Source organism: Pelodiscus sinensis, chromosome 10 (genome assembly GCF_049634645.1).
Source record: "Pelodiscus sinensis isolate JC-2024 chromosome 10, ASM4963464v1, whole genome shotgun sequence".
In the NCBI taxonomy this organism is placed as follows: Eukaryota; Metazoa; Chordata; order Testudines; family Trionychidae; genus Pelodiscus; species Pelodiscus sinensis.
The window spans coordinates 48,397,828-48,420,752 of record NC_134720.1 but is presented as its reverse complement, the minus strand read 5'-3'; the positions used below and the strand labels follow the sequence as shown (position 1 = coordinate 48,420,752).

The window sequence follows — 22,925 nt, the reverse complement described above, 5'->3', positions numbered from 1 at the left end:
GACCATGGCAGAGCGTAGGACCCCAGCAGCTGCATGGAGCTCAGTCCCTGGCTGAGATTCCTTCCCCAGAGGCTCAGAGCCGCCCACACTGCCTCTAGGAGAATCCCAGCGTGGTGCCACCAGGAGGCGCTCTCATCACACCTGTGCTTACTGGAAGGCGGGAGAAGGGACGTGGAGGGGCGCTGTCCCAAACAGAGCGGCTGCTACTCCCAGCTGAGGGCAGGGGCCTGGCCGTCTCCACGGAGACGCATGCTCCAAGCCTGCAGACCCTCCACCCGCGTGTGCGCCCCATCCCCATGATGCCTCCCCCTACGGAGCAGCAAGAAGACAGGCAGCCGCCGCAGGGCAGTTTCATTTGTTTTTAATAAATACGCAATTTCTCCCAATTCCTGTGTCTGCAGAGAGCGGGAAGGGCCCGGGGCCCGCCCTGAGCAAGGCAGGGAGGGGCCCGCCCTGAGCAGACTCATTAGGGGAGATTAATTTGTCTGCTCAAGGTGGACAGGCCCTCCTGGAAGCATAAATTACACAACAAACCCAGACGAAGAACAAGCAGAGGGAAAGCGGAGGGACAGGGGGATTTTACACTATGTACAAGCCAGGCTAGGATGGGGCCCTGCTGCCCAGGGAGCTGCCTAGGATGGCATAGAGGTGTCCTCCTGAGCCCCATCCCCACAGTGGCCAGGCGCTTCTCCACAGGCAGAGCAAGTTTGGGGGTATGGGGAGACCCCTCAGCCTCCCAATGGGATCAGGGCTGTGTCCCACACTCTGCCATCCCATGGGGCGCCCCCTCCCCCAGAGCTGGGCTATTGCCACAGGCAGAGCAGTCTATGCCCCCCCCCACACTGTCAGCCCGAGCCCCGACTGGCTTAGTGCGGGTCTGGCGGCAGAGGCAGGGGCTCTCCCCGGCGCGGCCGCTCAGGCCTGGGTGAAGCAGAAGGCAGAATCTGTCCTGTTAAACAAACCAAAGAAAGAAAACTAGTCTAAGGCCAGTGTGGGGGGAGGGGCTGGGCGGGGCCATGCAGCCCTGCCCCCCCGCGGCCAGCAGGGGGCAGCGCCTCTGGCTGGGGCAGCCCAGATCTTGGCCATGCTGCCTGGTTGCTCCGCGCCGGCTCATCCTCCCACTGCCGGTATCCAGCTAGCGGCTCCAGGCCCCTGGGGCGTCAGCTCTGCGCTTCTCCTGGGCTTCATCTGGGGCAGCGTCTGGGGCTGCGGGACAGAGGCAGAGCAGCATGAGAGTCAGCGAGCGGGGCTCAGCCGATCCCAGTCCTGCCGTTGGCAAGCAGCGGGGCCGGGGGCCACTTAGGCTGGGGCCCAGGGCGGCTGAGCTCAGCCACTGGCCCAGGAGCGGTCTGGACAGACCTGGAGATCCTTCAGCAGCCGCAGAACCTGCTCCTGGGCCGGGGGGACGCAGGGCCGGCCTGGGGCCGAAGCTGGACTGAGCCCCCAGAGAGCACCGGTCCCCCCGTCTGGGCACAAGCGAGGGGGGCGGGAGGAGAACAGAGCACGGCGGGGCAGACAGGCCTGCCCGACACTCACCCCGGCACCGGGCGCAGCAGCCCGTCTCTTTCTTGGCACTGCTGGAGCAGGAAGCAGGGGGGCATTCCTGGCGCTGGCAATGGGTCTCCCCGGACTGCAGGGGAGGAGAAGGGGGTTAGACAGGGCCTGGCCGGGCTGGGGGAAGGAAACCAGGGACCTGGCCAAGCTGCGGGGGGTGGAAGGAGCTTTCTGGGTAGAGAAGGGGGAAAGAGCTTCCCGAGGGCACCGAAACCAAGGGGATAACTCAGGGCCCAGAAAGCCTGTCATCTAGCCTCTGATGAGAGAGCCCCTGCCCCCGTCACAGCATTCCTGCCCCCAGGGCCCTGTGAGGCTATTCCTGGGCTTATAACCCCGGGGCGGGGGGGGGGGGGGGAGGACAGCCCCACGCACTCACCACACACCAGCAGGTGATGCACTTCATCTCCCCGAAGGGGGGCACCGTGGGGTGCCAGCTCTCGTTGTTCATGTACCACTGGCGCCCGAAGCGGCAGGCCCGGGGCCCATCCGCCTGCATCATGTCCGACAGCTCTGGGGGGCTCTTCTCCGGAGCTGCAGGGAGCAGAGACCCAGATGCCCTCTGCCGTGGTGCAGAACCAGCGAGACGCCCCCCCCACCCCCCAAGGCAGTGTGCCCGGCACGTGGCATGGGCAGGAGACCGAGCTTCCACAGACTTGGCAGAATCAGGTAGCAGGCAAGAGGGGTGGGGAGCAGGAACTGAATCAGACCAGGGGCCCATCTAACCCGGCCTCCTGCCTCCAAGGAGGAGTAAGACCTCCCCCTAGTGGTCAGGCGTGGTCAAGCTTCTTCCCAGCTCCCTGCCTTAGCAGCTGGCTCCCTGGTGCGGGTGGCCGGGAGGAGGATGCAGCCAGAGTCCAAGCAGCCTGGCCCCGGCCCAGGGGCAGAGGATGCCCAGGCTGAGATGGGGCCGGAGCTGCAGCCTGGCACAGCTGAGCAGCATGGGATCAAGAAGGGAGGCCCATCCTGCCCTGCACTTGGCCCCCTACATGGAACGCTCTGGCAGCCGAGGGGAGGCGGGTTCAAATCCAGCTCAGACCCGAGGTACCTGCTCCGATGGGCACCCCACAGCCAATGAGCCCAGGGGCTGTGAGCACCCTGCCTCACCCCGAGGGGTCCCTCTGGAGCAGGACCCAGGCCTATGCTCCTGTGGGAACGTCAGGGACCTTACACAACAGGGCCCAGCACAACAGGGCCCTGATCTAAGCCAGATGGGAGCAGGGGCTGTGCAGCGCCTGGCACGATGGGACCCCCCCCATCTCAGCCAGGGCAGCTTGTATGTGCATGCTGGGCCTGGCACAGCGGGGCGCTCCCGGCCCATCTGCGATGCCCCCCCGCCCCGGCTGGAGGACGCACCTGGGCACTGCTTGCAGCAGTCGGACGGGCTGACTCGGACGGGGTTGCTGCAGGTCAGGCGTGGGCACTGCACCTTCTCACAGTGCACTTCCCCCGTCGCGCCCTGCGGGGAGACAGGAGGGGTGTGCTGAGGCCGCGGGGCACCCCAGGCCAGAATCGCAGCCCGGACCCCGCCTGGTGCCAAGGGGGAGGAGCCATACGCCAGCTGCAGAGGGGCTGGACAGGCCCCCCAGGGGAAAGAGAGTCACTGGGCCTCGCTACGGACAGAGGGCACATTTGCTCCCATCCCCCCACGCTGGGCTCTCGCCTGCCCCATGGATCCCATCCCTGCAGCGCTCCTCCATGCCACAGGCAGCCCCAAGGCACCGTCTCCTGTCCTGCCCAGGTCCCGCTCCCTGCTGAAATGCAGGGCCATGCGTGGAGGAGCCATGCCCAGCGCCAGGCTCCCTGGGCACGGGTTCAGTGGTACCTTGCAGGTGCAGATGGCACATTTGATCAGGCCAAAGGGGGGCACCACGGGGTGCCACCGGGTGCCGGCTCCTCGCCACGTCTTGTCGCCGTCAAAGTAGCAGCCTGGGGTAGCAGACGGGGAAAGCATTAGAGATGTGGAGTGGGGGGGGGGGGGCAGACAGGGGCCCAGAGAGAGCCCCGCCCCCTGCCACGGGTTGGGTCTGGGCTCCCTGCCCCCACGGGCCAGGACTCACCCTCACTGCTGTCCCGGGCCTTCTCCGCTCTCGGCTCTTCCTGCCCTGCCTTCCTCTCTGTGCACACAAGGAGAGCCCGTGAGGGACAGACGCAGACACTGGCTGGGCCGGACGCTCTGCCACGGCAGGGCCAGTGGGCGGGAGCTGTCGGCTCTTTGCTGGGGACATAGCTGCCTCGCAAGGGCTACGTGAGCCCCCCCACCACTCCCCCGTCAGCCCAGCACTGCTCCAGCGCAGGCTGTGAAGCTGCCCCCCCCCCCAGAACCCCCGAAACATCTCGGGTGGGGTCATCTCCCTGGGCTCTGTGTCACAGGCTGTAGCCCCTCCCCCCCACATGCCCTCCGGGGCCCTCCTCCGCCAGCAGCCCCCCGCCCGGTGCCCAGTACCTTCACAGACCGGGCAGCACCGGTCCTCCAGGTGAACCTGCTGGGTGCAGTTCAGGGGCTGGCAGAGGATGGGGTCACAGATCACCGTGCGCTTCTGCAGGAGGGGAGGAGAGATGGGCGGGAATCGTCACCCTATTAGCCACAGCCCAGCAGAGGGAATCTGCTGCCTCGGTCTCCCCGCAAGCTCCCAGGCTGGGGATCAGCAGCAGGGGCAAGCTGGGGGTTGGCTGCCACCTCTTAGCCAGCCAAGGGAGCAGGGACGGCCCTGGGGCTGAATCCGTGCTGCAGAGGCAGATGAGGACCAGACAGAGCCCACCTGTTCCCCAGGAGCCCGGCTAGAGCCCTGGCGTTACAGTGCCAAAGCCTTCTGCCGCCGGAGCCAAGGGAGCGCTCCCTCATGGCGGCAGCAGCAGCAGGTCCCTCGGCCTCTCTAGAAACAGGCCCTCAGTGGCAACCCACAGGCACAAAGCCGGCCTGAGACTCAACCCAGGAGGGACCCCTGCAGCCCCCGAGCAGCACACCCGTGAGCCCAGCGAGTGGTGGGGAAAACGTCAGGCTCCATGTGGGACGGGTCTGCCCAGCCCACAGCCTCTGAGCAGGGGGAGTCCAGAGAGCTTGAGGTCCCTGCCCCCCCCCCCCGGGTGGGGTCTATCTCCGGGGGGGGGGGGGGACAGGAAGTAACATGGGTGCCAGAGGCAGCCGGATGGGTGCAGGTTTATGGCAGGCTGGATGGACAGAGGTGCCAGCTGGGAGGGGAGGGGAGGGGAGGGAAGGGTGCCTGGGTTGGGGAGGGTGACAAGCGGAGCTTCCCACACAAGGCCCCCCAGCTGGTAGAAGCCTGGTGCACCAGCGCAGCTGCCAGCCTTAGGTGGGAATTCGGGGGGCGGGGGAGCCGTGCACTTCCCCTCCGGTGGCTGGGTCACTTCTGCCGGTTCCCCTGGCTGCAAGTCCAGCCCCTCGAACCCACAACAGGGCGGCTGCAGTGACCGGTGGGGGCAGGCAGCCTCCTCTCCGGATCAGGGGCTCTAAGGAGCTAAATGCAGCCGCCTGGACACCGACGCCCAGCCCCGCCGCTCGCCAGAGGCCGTTGGCAGCAGCCTTGGGGAGCCCCCGCACCCACCTGGCAGCTGCAGAGGGAGCACTTCCTGTCGTAGGCAGGGGCCCAGCGAGAGCCGTGGGCGCGGTGCTGCCCCTCAAAGAAGCAGGAGTTAGGGTCCTTCTTCAGCAGGGCCGGGTCCTTGGCCTTGGGCTCCTCCAGGAGTTCGTCCTCTTCAGGGGCCAGCCGCACGCCCCCCGACTCGCACTGGTTGGGAATGTGAACCTGGGGTGGGGAGAGAGCACCAGCAGGTAAGGGGCCGGGCTGTAGGAGGGCCAGGGCCCGGCCCAGCAAGGACATAAGAATGGCCAGGCCCTAGTCCTGTCTTCTGCCCATGGCTGGTGCCAGGTGCCCCAGAGGGAAAGAACAGAACAGGCGAGCGAGTGATCCCGGTCGCCCATTCCCAGCTCCTGGCAGTCAGAGGCTAGGGACACCCACTGCATGGGGCTGCAGCCCTGCCCGTCCTGGCTAATCTCATTGATGCACCTGTCCTCCGTCAGCTTGTCTAGCTCTTTTTGGAGCCCAGTTGTCATTTTGGCCTTCACAGCATCCCCTGGCAAGGAGTTCCACAGGTTAACTCTGTGCTCAGTGAAGAAACTCTTCCTTTGGTTTGATTTAAACCTGCTGCCTGTTCATTTCATTGATGGCCCCTAGTTCTTGTGCATTGGGAAGGAGTCAATAACACTTCCCTGGTCACTGTCTTTGCACAAGGCACAATTACATGGGCCTATCCCCCTTTGTTGTCTCTTTCCAAGCTGAGAAGTCCCAGTCTTACTAATCTCTCCTCCCATGGAAACTGTTCCAAGCCCCTCAGCATTTTTGTTGCTCTCCCTCTCTGTATCTTCTCCACTGCAAATATCCGCTGGCAGAGCTGGGGCGCCCAGAGCTGCCCAGGCCTCTGGCTGTGGGTGTACCATGCTTTCCATAGTGGCACTGGGAGGTTTTCTGTCTCGGTCTCTCCCCCTTTCCTAGTGGTTCCCAATGGTCTTTTCACTCGCGTACAGCTGGCCCTCGTGAGCCAGGCCTGCAAGGGCACAGGGCTGCTTGATGCTGCAGGAGCCAGGACTAGCCCACTCTGCCACCTTCACCCGGAGCTGCCAGCCACCGTCACCCTCACCCCACGTGCTGTGGGACACAGCCAATCCTGCAGGGGGCAGCCAATCCCACCTGCATCCCAGAGGGTGCCCCCTGCAGGATACTCTGGGCTGCTGCAGCCAGGTGGTATAATGTGAACCTGCCCTATTTCCTCTCGGTCAGGGAAGCCCCCTGCTGCTTCCCCTCCTGTGTGTCGGGAGGCGAGGACTGGGGAGAAGGGAGGAATTCAGGCAAGTTTTCCTAAGAGAATCAACTTCCTGTCCGGCTCTAGCCCTGAGCGGAGGCCAGCCCCCTTACCCGAGCGGCTGGGGGCAGTGCCAGGGGATGCCAGGCAGTAACTGCGCGGCCAAGCCCCCTCCCTGGGGAAGCAAGTCTCCTGGGGGTCTCCGGGGAAGCCAAGACACAAACACGCTGCAGCTGATGAATAGCAAGCAGGCAGCTGGAGGCCTCCCAGCCAAACTCAGCTCCTGGGAAAGCCGCCGGGGCTCCTGGCCCAGCCAGGGAGCGGATGCTGCTCTGTCTGCAAATATCCCCCCTCCCACAGGGTTTTCCACCCGGGGCGCCAGCAGAGCCAGCACCCGGGAAAACCTGGGGCGGGGGCAGGCAGCTTCCGAGCCTGGGGCCCCAAAGCCGGGCAAGGGAGCAGCTGGATGAGTGAAGATGGGCTGGAGGCGGGGGGGAGGAGGGGGACTGAGCCAGGCCTCTGCAGGTGGGGAGGGGAAGCACTCAGAGGAGGCGCTCTGGCTTGTCCGACCCTGGCACGGGCTCACCCGTGTCCCCATCTCCACCCGTCTGCCTCAGGCTGGGAGTCTGGGCTTGGCGCAGTTCTCCCAGCATGTCCCTGCCCAGTTTGGTCCATCAGCAGCGGCCCAGGCTGGGCATGGCAGGGGCTGAGGGTCAGGAGTGAGGGGGCTCGCCCCCCCCCCCCCGCTGGGCTGCCCACTGGGACCAGGGAGACGGTCCCACCCGACTGAGGAGCTGCAGCTGCCTGGGCAGGGCGGTCGGGGGAGGCTGGTGCAGGATGACAAGGAGCAGCAGAGACATAAAGTGCAGGCGGGATCAGAGCTTCCTTGGGCGTCTCCCAGGTGACGGGCAGGAGGGGGAGCTTGCTCCCAGGCTGGGACTGGGGCCCGGGGCTGCTGGCTCCTGGCCCCGGGATGCCGAGCTGGCTCCCAGCCTGGAGCAGCAGGCCTCAGGCTCGGAGCTGGGTGGCTAGTTCCCCTTCTCTGGAGCCAGGCCCACAGCACAGCCCCCACTCCCGCCGCCTGCTGCTGAGGGGTCGCCAGTGGTGACCAAGCCGGGCCCTTGGCAGGGCCTGGCGGGGGGGGGGGGCTCCTGCAGGTGCTGCCCAGGGAGCACCGGAGGGGGGGGGAGTCCGTGGTACCTACCCTCCCCCGCATCTCGCCGCGGGGGTTGACTTTGGTGCTGACTTGCAGGAAGGCCGTGCCCTGGGCCAAGTGGCGCAGCAGCTCCGCGTCCAGATCCTTCACTACGCCCTGGGCCTGGGCAGAGGAGAGAGGCGTCAGCGGGGCCCACCGGCTCCCTGCCCCAGGGCCAGCACAGAGCTTCCAAGGCTGGACGTGGCGCCGGCCCAAGAGCCCCTCTGGGGTTCTCACCGCTCAGCCGGCATGGCCCCCCCAGCGGCCCCCAGCAGCGCGGAGGCTGCCCAGGGCTAGGGGGCTCGCCAGATCTCGGCAGAACTGCCTGGCCCCTCCCCCTGCCACTGCCCCAAGGGTCCCTCACCTCACCCCACCCCAACCCCCTCCAGTTGCTCTCCCAGGCAGCCCTCCCCATCCCCTTTCCTGCCACTCCCCCAACAGTCCCCTCCAAGCCCCTCCCAGCTGCTCCCCCAGCACTGCCCCCTGGGCCCTTCACCTCGGTGCCGTAGAAGCCCTTGAGGAGCCGGGTGTGCTCGTGGCTGCGCTCGCCCAGCTCGGCCACGCCGTGCAGGTGGGCGCTGATGGCGACGTCGTCCACCTTGCCGAGCCCGCCCACCACGATCTCGTAGTGCAGGTGGCAGTGCTCGTCCAGGGAGACCCAGGCGTGTCCTGCCGAGCTGGTCCGCACAGGGGGAGACACCAGCTGGCCAGCCAGGGGCACGGGCAGCTCTGGGCACAAGGGGCACAGGTCAGACACGTGCTTCCAGCTGGGCTTGCAAGGAGCCACCCTCCCACTCCCCAATCCCTGGGGTCAGCCCCCCAAGCCCCTGATTCACAGGGAATGCCCATGCAGTGCCCACTACAGGGACCCACCCACCTCTTCCCTGGGGCTGGCCCATCCCAGCAGCAGGTACCTGTATATCGTGCCAGGAGGCCGCTGTACAGCAGGGAGCGGATCTGTCCCCGCACTTCCCCCTCCTCAAAGTCCTTGGTGGCCACATTGAGGAAGAGCTCGCTCTGCAGTAACATGTGGGTGTCCCGGGCATTCATGTGCTGCCAGATTCCGCTGGCCTGGTGAGGGTGGGGGAAGAGAGAGATTAACATGCTTGCCTGGGGGAGGCGCTACTTGCAGTAGCACTCGCATAACACTGCCACCCCTGGGTGGGACATGGGCAGTGGGGATCGAACCTCAGACCTCTGGATCTGCTCCTGCCAGAACCAAAAGAGCCCCTTCTTAGCCCATATGCATCAACCGCCATGTGGCCAGTCACCACTAGAGGGAGACAGAGCATGACACTGAATGAATGTGGCCTACCCACTCATTAACCCATCCAAAGTGCCTCTCCCAGCCAGCTCCAAGGGCTGTGCCACTACAGGGTAACAATCTACTGCTGCTAGCAAGTAATGGAGCTGCCCCTTTAGCTCAAGTGATTGGTGGCTGTACTGTGGTGCTGAAGGTCCTAGGTTTAAATTCTGCTGAGGCAGGGGCTGACACTCCACACACACTGAGGCAGCCCGGGCCCTGCCTTAGAGATCTTATGGGAGGCTGGAGAAAGGGGCTGGGCATGTAATACGCTCAACTAGCCACAGCAGCCGGCTGTCTTCTCATAACAGTCCATGGGGCGTGTGATGGAGCTGGGTTAAACGACAGATTGACCCCAAATCTCTTTGAAGCCAACCCCTTTGCTTTCCCAGCATGGCTGCTGCTCTGGCTGCACGAGCAGAGGCAGATTTGATGCCAGTGTGCAGAGTGTGCCCACCCCAGCTCGGCCACGTAGCGTGGGACAAAGAGGGGACTTCGCAGCCGCTAGTGATTTTACACGGAAGGCGGCCAGACCCTATTGAATCAATGCTGCCAGCTCATCTCACTGCTGCCCCACCTGGCCTCTTGTGCTCAGCGCTGCACCCCTCACCTCCCAGCAGTGAGCAGGAGCAGCAGGGCCCAGAGGCAGGTGACACAATGGCTCAGCAGCCTGCCTGGGAATTCCAGTGGCCAATGAGCACCGAGAAGTCTGGGACTGTTTAGAGAAGAATCGTGATAAAGAGGCACAAATGGAAGGCAGGAGAGAGGGGGGACAGTAAATCCTCTAATACAAGGGTGAAAGGGAAGGGACATTCATTAAATCTGAAGGACAAAATGGTCTAACACTGAGCCACGGGAATATGATTGTACTAGGCACCTGATTAATCTTGTGGTGAGGAGTTCCCCAGGCACTCCGGAAGCCAAGGACTCAGTTGGATTCAGAGCGGGGTGTGGGTAATGAGTAGGGTCCTATCAAAATCACAGCTGTGAAAAACACATCACAGATCGGGAAATCTGGTCTCCTCCGGGGAAATCTGGCCCTATCCCGTACTGATCTCACAGGGGGAGACCAGCATTTCTCAAACTGACCCAAAAGAGAGAGATGGGAGAGTTGTAAGGTTTTTTTGGGGGTGGGGAGGCTGCAGTCCTGCCCCCCCCCCCTTACTGCTGCACTGCTGTCTTCGGAGAGAGGTGGCCAGCAGGTGGCAGCTGCTGGCCAGGCACCGGGCTCTGAAGGCAGTGCCCACGAGCTGCAGCACAGAAGCGAGGGTGGCAATACCGTACCATCCCATCCTTCCTCCTGCGCTGCTGCCTTCAAGGCTGATGGCTGGAGAGTGGCAGCTGCTGACACAGGGCCCAGCTCTGCAGGCAACAGCACAGAAGTAAGGGTTGGAATATCGTATCCTGCCACGCTTCGTTCTGCCCTGCTGCTGGCAGTGGCTCTGCCTTCAGAGCCGGGCTCCCTGTCAGCAGCCAGCGCTCTCTGGCCACCCAGCTCTGAAGGTGGCCCTGCTGTCAGCAGCAGCGCAGAAGGAAGGGGGGTAGCAGCACCACCCCCTCCAATAGCCTTGCAATCCCCCACAACGCCCGTTTGGGTCAGTACCCTATCGTGACACCACTGTGACCGTTCAGATTTCAACAGCTGAAATGACGACATTGCAATTGTTACAATCCTGTGACTGCAACTGACCAGAATGGAGGGTGAATTTGGTAGGGCCCTAGTAAGGAGAATATCTCCAGCTACAGAAGAGCAGGTGAAACACTTGCTAGGTGGGATAGACATGCTCAGGCTCCAGGGCATGAGGGCAACCCCTAGCTGTCCAGGGTCAGGAAGGAATGTGTCCCGTACATAAGTCCGTCTATAGTTACTCCTCTTCGTGGCCCAGACAGCTTCTGGGGGCAAGCAGGAGGAAAGGCTCCGGCCCGGACAGGCCAAGGGAGCAGGCCTGAAGCCATGAGGCACAGTCCCCCAAAACAGGCAGTGTGGTTTGGGGTGACAGACCCAGGGGCTGGGGGGACAGTGCAGAGGAAGGAGAAGGTCTCTCCGCCAGACACAGCTGCTCTGGGCCCCCCGTTATGAGGCAAATGGAAGGGAACGGAGAGGAGCAGCCCAAGCGGACTGGAGGGAATCCAAAGGGTGAGGCGTGGGCCCACATGTGGGGCTCTCAGCCAGCGCACCAGGATCTGGTCCCTTAGACTGGACAAAGGCCTCTCGGCAATCATCCTCCATGGGGGGGTCTAGCCATGGCCCCCTGCATTCCCATCTGCCCCAGGCTCTCCCTGGTGGGCACTCACCAGCCCCTCCCTGTAGCTGGGCGTCATGTCCAACAGGATGTTGCGTTTGTTCTTCCTCCGCGGCTTGGTCTCCAGGGTGACGCTGAGGACCTCGCTCGCTGTCCCTGCTACCTGGACCTGCGGGGAGACACGGGGAGGGGGCAGCGCCCCAGAGAGGGTCTGTCTAGTTCCCTGGGAAAAGTCAACCCCTCTGTGCCTGCAGCTATCCCCGAGTGTAGGGGGAGGGGCGTGGTGGTGTGCTCACCCCACCCCGTCTCCCCAGTGTGACCTCATTACCAGCTCTCAGCGCTGTGCCCGACTGCCCATTCACAGCACAACACCCCCATTAACCCTGCAGCCCCCTTGCAGGGACAGGGCCACCAGCCCTGTGTCATGGGGAAACCAGGCTTCAGGACAGAGACGGGAAGGGTCCTGATGCCCAGACTCCGCCCCTAGACTTGCTGCTGCAACCACTAGACCACACTCCTGTTCCAGGGCTGGAAACAGAACCCAGGAGTCCTGGCTCCCTGTCCCGGTGGCTGGTCTGCCTGGGGTTCCCAGCCTGCAGGAGAGCAGCGTCCCAGCTCCCAGAGAGATGTGGACAGGTGCCCGGGGCCACGGTCTCCTTCACAAGTGCCGACTGTCCCAGAGTGCTCAACCCACCAGCTTCTCCCATGGCCCCACCTTCATTCTGCCTCCTCCTGCCACAGCTCCGCCTCCTCCTCCAAGGCCCTGCCCCAGCTCCGCCCCCTCCCCCAAGGACCTGCCCTTGCTTGGCTCTTCCCACTCCCAGCTCTGCGCCCCTCCTGAGGCTCCCACCCATCGACTGCTCTCTGCCCCCCCTTGAAGCTGCCGACCAGCTGAGGAGCAGGGGTGGGGAACAGCTGTGGCTGGTGGGTGCTGAGCTCTCTCTGCCTTGTCCCCGGTGGGTGCTCCCGCCCCGGGGTCCCCTCGGAGCTAGCAGCCGTGCCCTCGTTGCTCACCGGGACTGGGCCCCGGGGTGGCAAGCGCCAAGGACCAAGGTGCTCACGTGGGCTTCTCCCAAGCCCACCTTGCCCCAGCACAGCCCTCCCTACCTGGTACTCCAGCGTCCCGTTCTTGTGGAGCGTCAGCTTGGCAGACCCCACTGCCCCCGTCTTGGTTGGCGTCAGGGCGTCTCCTCCGCACAGCACGCTCTGGATGGCTGTGAGCAACAGAGCAAGGGCCACAGGGCTCTCAGGCCTGGCATCCGCAGCCTCCCCGCCCGAGGGAAGCGGGACCACATGCTCCATCAGCCTCCTGCTCCATGCCAGGCTCCACCCCTTCCTAGGTAGCTCCGCCCTCTGACACGCCCCTTCCAGCCCCCCCCCCGACTCAGCGGTCTGTGTCTTCAGCTCCTATCCTGCGATTCCCAGGCCCCGGGGCAGAGCGAGGCCTCAACATGCTCCCCCGCCACTCACTGTCACAGCTCTTCCTGGCAGTGATGGAGCCGGAGATCTGCCGCTGGCGCCTGCCCTCGGTCTCCGCCGTGATCTTCAGCTGCCCCTGCGCGAGCCACAGCATCTCGCGGCTCGACAGGTTGCTCAGCACCTCCGCGAAGTCGGGGTCCTGCCGAGACAGCCACGGGGAAGAGGGAAGCACCAAGGCTTGGCCTCCAGGGGGCAGCGGGAGGGCCCCCCCCCCCCCCCAGGAAGGGGGAACAGATGGGAAGGGAACCACTTACCTGCACGGTGATGTTGGCCCGAACCTCGCGCAGCACCCGGTTTTGGTGCAGGATCCGGACCCTAAGCGAGACCCAAGGAAATTCTGCAAAGGCAAAGAGCTTGATAGAAGCTGCCTCCAACAACACCCCCACCCTGTACCCCACCCCCCGACCCTTATTCTCCAGCCCCCCCCCCCCCTTGAGTGGCACTACACAGCCAAGACTGCTCCGCATACACACCCTCCTAAAACTGCCTGCCACAGGGCACTCTGCCGGGTCCCTCCCAAGGGCTCAGCCCCACGGCTGCCCCAAGCCTTGCCCCGCCGCCATCCCCGCTCACCTTTCTCTGCGGGCTCCAGCAGCCCCTTGGCCATGAGGATGAAGTGCAGCTTGTTCTCGGTGTCACTCAGGGTCAGCATGGCGATGCCCCCCGTGCCCAGGTGGGTCGGGTCCACGGAGGTCAGGATGGCGCTGAAGGTCTCTGGGGTTGAAAGGGCACAAGGCTGAGGAGCAGGCCTGGAGGGGGCCAGGCAGGGGCACACAGCCCCCCCGGGGTGGGGGCAGTGAGGCATCAGGCATCCTGGATGGGTTGGCTGGCACTTGGGGCGTTGGCTGCTGCTGAGACCCAAGGCCAGTAGGCCCCCCGTACAAGGGAGACTCAGACACCCGGGGGAGGGGGAGAGGAGAGTTACCTGCGAAGAGGGCCCGGTGCTTGACGATCTGGCCTTGGATCTCCCCGGCAGGCTGTGACTTGGTGGCCAGGGAGATGCGGAGCTGCTCAGCCTTCAGCAGCCGGATGGAAGGTTTGTGCAGGTTCCGCCACATGCCGCAGATCTGGGGGAGGGGGGAGTGGCTGGTGAGTGGGGCAGGGCAGCTAGCGGGGGGGTGAGGGGGGGCAAGACAGCCAGTGCTGGAGCCAATGGGAGAACGGTCCGGGAGGAGCACAGTGCCCCCCGGGGCAGGTGTCTGGCGCTGCGCCCCACCGCACTGGGACGGGGGCAGCAGCCCATAGCAGACCACAGGCACGAGGGAGGGATGCTGCTGGCAGGGCCAGGGAGCCCAGGGGGGGCCACTCACCATGCCGTCCTGCAGGGAGACGCTCTTCTGCACCGGGTGCTCAAACAGGACGGTGCCCTCGCGGTCGGCAAAGCGGATGCGGCTCGGCTGGCCCAGCCTGCGGGAGGGAACCGGAGCGGCTGAGTGAGCCGGGCGGGCCTGGCAGGGGGGAGGACACACTGGCCCTGGAAAACCCTGGCCGTGACCCCCACAGGGAAGGCCCTTCCCCCCAGTGAGTCCCACGGGAGGGTCTCCTTTCCGAGGCCTTGTCGGGTTGATCCCCCTGCCTCCCCAGCCCACGGACGGTCCCCCAGCATCATGGGGCTCCCTGACAGCCCCCGTGGGGGCCAAAGGGGTGCAGCCTTTCCCCAGTCGAGGGTCTCTATAGAAACATGTTTGATTTCCCCAGAGAGTGGGCAGACAGGCAGTTCATCCCTCCCCAGCCCCCACTGGGCGCTAGGCAGGGAGACAGGCTGTGCCCAAGGGGGGTCTCTCGGCCTGGGCACACACTGGGAGGTGCCGGGCAGGCAGGAGAACCAGAGGAAGCGTTCGGAAGCGTAGCCGGCTCCCACAGCGGCAGCGGGGAGGCGAGGCTAATCCCGCAGGGCTTGTGCCCCAGGGAGGAGTGCGATCGGTTGGGGCGAGACAAGGGGGCATCTCAGAGGGCTGGGGAGAAAGCGAACCGTGAGGCTGGCGCTCAGGGCAGCTGGCTGGCAGGGAGGGGCTCTGGGCAGGGGGCGTCTCCCCAGGGATCTGAGGCCCAGCCCCACACGCGCTGGGTGCAAAGCCAGGGTGTGGAATCAGGCCCCAGGCGGTGCAGGAGCATCCCTGCCCCGTAGCCACGTGCAACGAGAGCGCACGTGCTCATGGGCGGCTGAGCTGGCCGATTGCGGGGGAGGGGAGCTGACCCAGGTTAGTAACGGGGTGGACTCCTGATTACTGCGCAGCTCCCCGGAGACCCAGACTGCTGGGGGGCGGGGGTGCAATTCCTCCCTCCCCCGCCCCTCAGTCGGCTATGGGGTGTACTTGAGCACCACCTAGTGGCTCCAGGGGGAGGACAAGGATGGAGATCGGAGCCCGTATCTGTGTCCTGCCCAGGAGGAGGGGTCTTGTGCAGGCAGGTCCCAGAGCTCAGGGCAGAGTTTCCCGGATGCCCACGGGCCTGTGCCAGCCAAGGGCTCCTCCGGCACAGGAGCAGTTACAGGATGGGGGCCTTGGACCATGAACTCGGGGCAGGGGCTGGATCCTCTCCCAGGGCTGCCGAGTGCCACCCGCTGCCGCGTGGCTAGAAATGCTCGGCGTTTGGCCGCCTTTGGCTACACTGGCTTCCTTTAAAATTAGTCACCACTTCACTATGCAAAGCCCTGGAAAAAAGAGGGGGCTGCCGCAGGAGAGACGCTGAGCTCAGCTCCCTCCTCACGCGGATCCAATTGAACAATCAGCGACCTTGAAGGTGGGGAGGGATTGATTGCAGGTCTCCCCGCCAGGCCTGGAGCGGCGGGCTCGCTGCTGAAGCGCTCCGACGAGCGTGGAGAAGCGGCCGGGCCCGCCACCATGTGCGCTAGACCCTGTTTATTGGACTCTTTCCCATTTCCCGGAATTTGTTTTTAATAAAAACCTTGAGGAAAGGAATGTTCCTGCCTGGGACGGATTCTCTGGAGTCCCAGGGAGAAATTACCCGGGCTGTTCAGCTGTTTCGTAATGATATTAGAGAAATACCAGCTGCCTGGATGGAGCTCAGAAGGCCTAAGCACAGGAAGCCAGAGAACGGAGAAACCCCAGAGACTAGCTTTGCAATAACCCTTTCTCGGCTGATCAACAAGAGCCACTTGCTACCTGCTTGGCCAGTGGGGGGGGGGGGGGGGGGGGGGCAGGCCCAGGGACTGGGTAGGGGTGTACCCGCAGGGTGCTGACCCCATCCTGGTAATAACAGCTGGGCCAGTGTGGCATGTGAGTGCAGCGACGGCCCCTATGGCTGACCATGGACCGCCCGGGGCAGCATACAGAAGCAGCATGGGGGGGGGTGTCCCAAACTCCACCCCCCCACCCTGTGGACACTGGTGTGTGACTGGAGGGCTGGAAAGTGACTAGGTTCCCCCCCCCCATTCCAATCCAGTCCTATCTGAGTGCAGATGAGGCAGCTCTGGGCTCTTCCGCCTCCGCGTGGGAGTTTCCTTGGGACGTCTGGGAGCCTGGGGCGGGACTGACCTTTCATAGTTGATGGAGAAGAGCAGGTAGGAGCGCACGAGGGTGAACCTGGCTTTAGCCACGGCGCTGGACAGGGGCAGCCAGGGTTCCGCCCCGCTGGTCAGCAACGCCACAAAGTCTGGGGGAAGGAAGTGGAAGACAGTCTCAGTTACTCCCTCAGCTCGGGGCTGCTGGGTTCTGCGGGGGGGGGGGGAGGGAAGCAAACTGCCCCCAAGAACCCCATTCTCCACTGACATCGGGATGGGGGAGGGGGACTGTGGCTGACAGTCTCTGGGGTTCACGCTTCTAAACTTGCAAATACTGAATCAAGCCTGCAACAACCCCCAGCCCTCCTGCCCCCCTCCTGGCCGGCCTCCTCCACAAGGGCACCGCGGTCCGGCAGAAAGCTACCTGTGCGGCTGTCGTCCCGGGCCAGGTCCTCCGAGCTCAGGTAGGAGCGGTCATTGTAGCTCTTATGCAAGTCGTCCTCCTTGTCCTGGAAATACTCGAAGCTGTCGAAGATGGGCTCCGGACGCTTCTCCGGGAGGCTGGGAGGAGCTGGAAGGGGACGGGTTGCAATTACAACCATCCCTTGCATCTTCAGGGCAACCGGGCCTAAGCACAATCCCCATCATGCAGGGGGAAACCGAGGCACGGGAAAAGGAAGGGACTTGCCCACCGTCACTCAGCGAGCTTGAGACGGGGCTCCCCGACTGCCCCTTGCTCTCATGGTGCATGGCTTCACACGGGTCCCCAGGGCCCTGCCTACCGTGGCAGTGGTAGCACTGGGGTTTCACAAGCCACCACTGCCATGGCTGGAAATGCAGACTCCATAACAACAGGCTAGCTCAGAGGCAGGGCACACACGCAGCCAGATGGCAGGGAGTGGGGGAAAGAGCACAGGCGCACCTATGGCCAGTGCCGGGGGTTGCTCAGCCTGCTGCCCTCCCCAAGCGTGCCTGGTGCCCTGGAGAAAAGAGCAGTCAGCCCCCTGCTGGACAATTAGGCAATAAACTTCCCCCCCACCAAGGAAATTTCCTCCTAACTCCACTCATTAGTGGATGCCTCTTGCGTGGAGGCAGCAGGCCCTGTGTCTCTTGTACAGTGTCGTTCCAGCCAGGGTTAGCCCTGGACCCCTCCCCGCAGCGATCAGACCCTCAGATACGAGTGTAGTGGGCAGCCAGCTGACACGCCGGGGTGGACACGTTCTCAGAACAGAAGGTAACAACAGCGTAGCAGTAACAATGCTGCTAACACGGGGCTGTCACTGCACCCCTCTCGCCGTCCCGGCTGGGTCTGTGCATTTTCTGGTTTGACTGTAAGCTCCTGGGAGCAGGGCCCTTGCCTCTGCTGGAGCAGTAAAGCCCCTTCTGATGGTCCACTTTCCTCCTATCCTTGGGGCCCAGCCACGTGCCACGCGCGCGATCCGTCCCATGGGAGTGCCCGTGCAGGGCGCTGTGACGTGTGGACAGTCCCAGGGCCGTGGCTCTCACCCTTTGGGCAGGTCTTGCAGCAGTGTCCCGGCAGCAGGACAGGCTCGCTGCAAGGCAGGGTGGGACAGTCGTGTTTAATGTTCTTGCAGCTGACTTTGCCCGTTGGTTTCCCTCGGCGATTCCTCTGCTGGGAGGGAAGAGGGAAAAATTCTGCACCGCGCCCCCGGGGAGCCTGCTCCCATCCCATAGCAGGAGCCTCTGCAGAGCACCAGAGGGAGCCCCATGGAGCCGAATCTGAGAGCCACCTGCCCTGTGGGGAGAAGACCCAATAATCTTTGCTATGGCTAAGTGCTCTGATCTGTGCAATGCACCCCCGGAGCTCACCGTAGGGGGGACCATGTTCCCCCAGGCCCAGCCCAGCCCCCCCCAAGCCAACCTGCGCCCCGGCATCCCCTTTTTGCAAAGACCTCTCCAGGCTGCACCCTGCTGACCCCTTCCGGGCTCGCCTGCCTGCAGTCTCCCTGCCCTCCACCCCTTGGCTGCCCCCGAGCTGTCTGGTGCTGCTGAGATGCAAACTCAGGGCGTTCCAGCTGGGCTGTAGGTCATGCCACATCTGTGCACAGCTGCTTCCTGGCCATAACTGCCCCCTGCCCTCCTGGCTGTGTGTCTGCCCAGGGCTCTGGGACTGGGGTCAAGGCCCGCGTTGCGGCCCCCTCTCCCCAGGGAGCAGCCAGGTGCGTGTCGGGCGCGGCCACGGATTGATGCCCAGGCTGGTTGCTCTCTGCCTCCCTCGGCACAGCTCAGGGGTTCCCAGGAAGGGAGGGGCTGCCAGGGGAAGCGTTTAAAAGCCAGTCCACGAGCAGCCCCCTCCCCTCCCAAACACCCAGCGCCAGTGAAAGGGGAGCGGCTGGCGGGCTGCTGCAGACGTGCCCTGCTCCTCGCCGAGATGGGGCAGGAGGAAGGAGGGGAAAGGTTCCTCCACACGACCTCTTGTCCTGCTGCTCTGTCCTGCCCCAACCAGGAGCTTGACAAGGTACCGCCCCGCCTGCCACAGGGCTGGGTATCCACACCCCTCCCCCGCAGGGCTCTGTACTGCCCCCTTCCCCCCCCACAGGGCTCCGTACTGCCCCCCCCACAGGGCTCTGTACTGCCCCCTCCCCCACAGGGCTCTGTACTGCCCCCTTCCCCCCCCCGCAGGGCTCTGTACTGCCCCCTTCCCCCCCCGCAGGGCTCTGTACTGCCCCCTTCCCCCCCGCAGGGCTCTGTACTGCCCCCCCCACAGGGCTCTGTACTGCCCCCTCCCCCACAGGGCTCTGTACTGCCCCCTTCCCCCCCCGCAGGGCTCTGTACTGCCCCCTTCCCCCCCCGCAGGGCTCTGTACTGCCCCCTTCCCCCCCACAGGGCTCTGTACTGCCCCCTTCCCCCCCCACAGGGCTCTGTACTGCCCCCTCCCCCACAGGGCTCTGTACTGCCCCCTTCCCCCCCCCGCAGGGCTCTGTACTGCCCCCTTCCCCCCCCCGCAGGGCTCCGTACTGCCCCCCCCACAGGGCTCTGTACTGCCCCCTTCCCCCCCCACAGGGCTCTGTACTGCCCCCTCCCCCACAGGGCTCTGTACTGCCCCCTTCCCCCCCCACAGGGCTCCGTACTGCCCCCCCCCACAGGGCTCTGTACTGCCCCCTCCCCCACAGGGCTCTGTACTGCCCCCTTCCCCCCCGCAGGGCTCTGTACTGCCCCCCCCACAGGGCTCTGTACTGCCCCCTTCCCCCCCGCAGGGCTCTGTACTGCCCCCCCCCACAGGGCTCCGTACTGCCCCCCCCACAGGGCTCTGTACTGCCCCCTCCCCCCCCCACAGGGCTCTGTACTGCCCCCTTCCCCCCCCACAGGGCTCTGTACTGCCCCCTTCCCTCCCCAGGGCTCTGTACTGCCCCCTGAATGCCCGGGGGAGCCAAACACAGTGCCCACTGCCCACTGTGAAGTGCAGCAACCGAGTGGGCAGCCTCAGAGGTGCTCTAGGGGCAGGAGGGCCCCCACTTACCGGCTCACAGTAGCAGACCACACAGTGCATCACCCCAAAGGGCTCGCCCAGATCCGGGTGCCAGGTGTCTTCCAGGGCATAGAACCTGCCTCCGAACGAGCAGCCTGGAGATGGGGAACAAACTCCTGAGCGCACAGCCGGCAACCCAGCGCCCAGCTGTGACACCCTGCTACACCCAGCGCCCAGCCGTGCCACCCTGCCGCACCCAGCGCCGTGCCACCCTGCTGCACCCAGCGCCCAGCCGTGCCACCCTGCCACACCCAGCGCCCAGCCGTGCCACCCTGCCACACCCAGCGTCCAGCCGTGCCACCCTGCCGCACCCAGCACCCAGCCTGTGCCACCCTGCCGCACCCAGCGTCCAGCCGTGCCACCCTGCCGCACCCAGCGCCCAGCCGGGCCACCCTGCCGCACCCAGCGTCCAGCCTGTGCCACCCTGCCGCACCCAGCGCCCAGCCGTGCCACCCTGCCACACCCAGCGTCCAGCCTGTGCCACCCAGCCACACCCAGCGCCCAGCCTGTGCCACCCAGCCACACCCAGCATCCAGCCTGTGCCACCCAGCCACACCCAGCACCCAGCCGGGCCACCCTGCCGCACCCAGCGTCCAGCCGTGCCACCCTGCCGCACCCAGCGTCCAGCCTGTGCCACCCTGCCGCACCCAGCGCCCAGCCGTGCCACTCTGCCGCACCCAGCGCCCAGCCGTGCCACCCTGCCGCACCCAGCGTCCAGCCTGTGCCACCCTGCCGCACCCATTCTGTGCCACCCTGCTGCACCCAGTGACCAGCCATGCCACCCTGCCGTATCCAGCACCCAGCCTGTGCCACCCTGCCGCACCCAGTGCCCAGCCTGTGCCACCCTGCCACACCCAGCGCCCAGCCTGTGCCACCCCGTCGTACCCAGAGCCCAGCCTGTGCCACCCAGCCCCCAGCCGTGCCACCCTGCCGCACCCAGTGCCCAGCCATGCCACCCAGCGCCCAGCTGTGCCACCCTGCTGCACCCAGCGCCCAGCCGTGCCACCCTGCCGTACCCAGCACCCAGCCTGTGCCACCCTGCCGCACCCAGAGCCCAGCCTGTGCCACTCTCATTCCACCAGGTTTCAGTGATGCCTATAAAAGGCTATTAGCCAGGGGATAAAATGGTGTCCTTGGCCTCTGTTTGTCAGAGGCTGGAGAGGGATGGCAGGAGACAAATCGCTTGATCATTGTCTTCCGTCCATCCTCTCTGGGGTACCTGGTGGTGGCCACTGTCGGCAGACAGGATACTGGGCTAGATGGCCCTTTGGTCTGACCCAGTACGGCCGTTCTTATGTTCTCCCTGCCGCACCGTCCTGTGCCACCCTGCTGCACCCACATGTGACTTTGCGGCCCAGCACCCGGCCTTGTGCCACCCTGCTGCACCCAGACGGACTCCCCCCTCACATCCAGCCAATCCCCCTCTTCTGCTCTCCTGTGGCAGCCAGGGGCTGGCCTGGGCCCACTCACCCTGGGCCATCTCTGCCCGCCCGCTGCACCCAGGACACCTCACACAGCCCATGTCCATGCCATGGGGGCTTGCCGGCTGCCTCTGGCCCCTCGCGCAGGCCCTGGCACCCGCCTGCTGCCTCTGGCACGGGGCAGGGCTCTGCCCCCCTGCCCCAGCCCTGGCACGCGCCTGGCAGGGCTGGCGCGGGGCTGGGCCAGCGGGCAGGGCTGTGAGCTGCCGCGCTGGTGACACGCTGCCCGGCCCGGCCCCTCCCCGCCGCTGTCACGCGTCCAAGCCGAGCGCACGGGGGTGTCAGTGGATGCAGGCGAAGCAGATGGAGGCTGGAGCGCAGCTGGGCCAGGGAGGGCAGCAGGAGTCGCTCCGCGGGCCCCGCTCGCCCCAGCCTGGCCCCCGGCCGCCCCCGCCCCCCCGACCAGCCGCTGCCCCGCGCCGCCCGGGGGGCTCCCACCTGCCGCCCCATCCCCGCGCCCCGGGCCCCTACCTGCCGCCCCCTTGGAGGGGAGCGGGTCCTTCTCGGGCTGGATGGGCAGCAGCGGCTTGGGGCGGGAGGCGGCGGCCGGCGCGGGGCGGAGGGCGAGGGACAGCGCGGCCAGCAGCAGCGGCAGGCGGGCCATGGGCGCGCACGGCTGGGACCCCGCGGGCGGCGCGGGGCGAGTCAGGGCTCCCAGTGCCCCGGCCCCGGCCCCCGGCAGGTTTTATAGGCTCCGGCACGGGCCGCGCGGAGCGGGGGCATCCTGAGCAAACAAAGGCCCCGCTAACGAGGCGCAGGCAGCCGCCGGCCGGGGGATTAGGGCCCCCAGCGGGGGTCCCAGCGCCCGCGGCCCGGAGCCCAATGGGAAGCAGACGCGGGGCCGCGGGGGGCTTGTGGATTGGGCCCGCGGTGCGCGCAGCCCGCCCGGCCGATCCGCCCAATGGCAGCGGGCGGGGAGCCCGACGGGGGGAGCGGGACGGGACAGCCCGGCCCCGCGCACGCCCCGCTCCGCGGAGCTGCCTCTGCCCCGACTGACAGCCCCGGAGAACAGACGGAGGGGCCCCCGCCCTGTCCGCGGCAGGGAAGCCCGGGCCCCCGCACCTCCTGCTGCGCTGCCGGCCCCCTCTGTGCTGCCCGAGCCCCGCACCTCCCGCTAGAACCCCTCCGCACCCACCTCGCTGCCTAAAACCCCCGCATGCCTCTGCTTGAACCCCCTGCACCCCCTGTGCTGCCTGAAACCCCTGCACCCTCCTGCTTGAACCCCCTGCACCCACTGTGCTGCCTGTACCCCCTGCACCCTCCTGCTTGTACCCCCTGCACCCCCTGTGCTGCCTGAAACCTCTGCACCCCCTGCCTGTACCCTGTGTACCCGCTGTGCTGCCTGAAACCTCTGCACCCCCTGCCTGTACCCCATGCACCTACTGTACTGCCTGAAACCTCTGCACCCCCTGCCTGTACCCTGTGTACCCGCTGTGCTGCCTGAAACCCCTGCACCCCCCCTGCCTGTATCCCCTGCACCTTCCTGCCTGTACCCCCTGCACCTACCATGCTGCCTGAAACCCCTGCACCCTCCTGCCTGTACCCCCTGCACCCACTGTGCTGCCTGAAACCCCTGCACCCCCCTGCTTGTACCCCCTGCACCCGCTGTGCTGCCTGAAACCCCTGCACCCCCCTGCCTGTACCCCTTGCACCTACTGTGCTGCCTGAACCTCCTGCAGCCCCTGCCTGTACCCCCTGCACCTACTGTGCTGCCTGTACCCCCTGCACCCTCCTGCTTGTACCCCCCTGCACCTACCATGCTTCCTGAAACCCCTGCACCCTCCTGCCTGTACCCCCTGCACCCACTGTGCTGCCTGAAACCCCTGCACCCCCTGCCTGTACCCCCTGCACCCACTGTGCTGCCTGAAACCCCTGCACCCCCCTGCCTGTACCCCCTGC

At 65.7% G+C, this 22,925-nt stretch overlaps 1 protein-coding gene across 2 annotated transcripts; it reads right to left on the bottom strand.

Annotated features, from left to right (window-relative positions):
- Positions 1 to 346: 346 nt before the first annotated feature.
- Positions 347 to 21,943, bottom strand: CHRD (chordin). 2 transcript variants are annotated; one of them, XM_075938077.1, is made up of 23 exons: positions 21,498 to 21,943; positions 19,537 to 19,640; positions 17,562 to 17,685; positions 16,480 to 16,626; positions 16,090 to 16,207; positions 13,903 to 13,999; positions 13,518 to 13,659; positions 13,166 to 13,306; positions 12,847 to 12,929; positions 12,584 to 12,731; positions 12,221 to 12,327; positions 11,166 to 11,282; positions 8,482 to 8,638; positions 8,064 to 8,296; positions 7,577 to 7,690; positions 5,118 to 5,318; positions 3,998 to 4,091; positions 3,612 to 3,668; positions 3,377 to 3,480; positions 2,908 to 3,010; positions 1,931 to 2,085; positions 1,537 to 1,630; positions 347 to 1,206 (listed from the first exon to the last, which is right to left on the bottom strand). In XM_075938077.1, the coding sequence occupies exons 1-23, from the start codon at positions 21,628 to 21,630 to the stop codon at positions 1,136 to 1,138; spliced, it is 2,844 nt and encodes a 947-aa protein (XP_075794192.1). In that variant the 5' UTR covers positions 21,631 to 21,943; the 3' UTR covers positions 347 to 1,135. The 2 variants fall into 2 exon arrangements, with proteins under 2 accessions (XP_075794192.1, XP_075794191.1); XM_075938076.1 differs by having other exon boundaries at positions 17,562 to 17,688; positions 21,498 to 21,942.
- Positions 21,944 to 22,925: the final 982 nt, after the last annotated feature.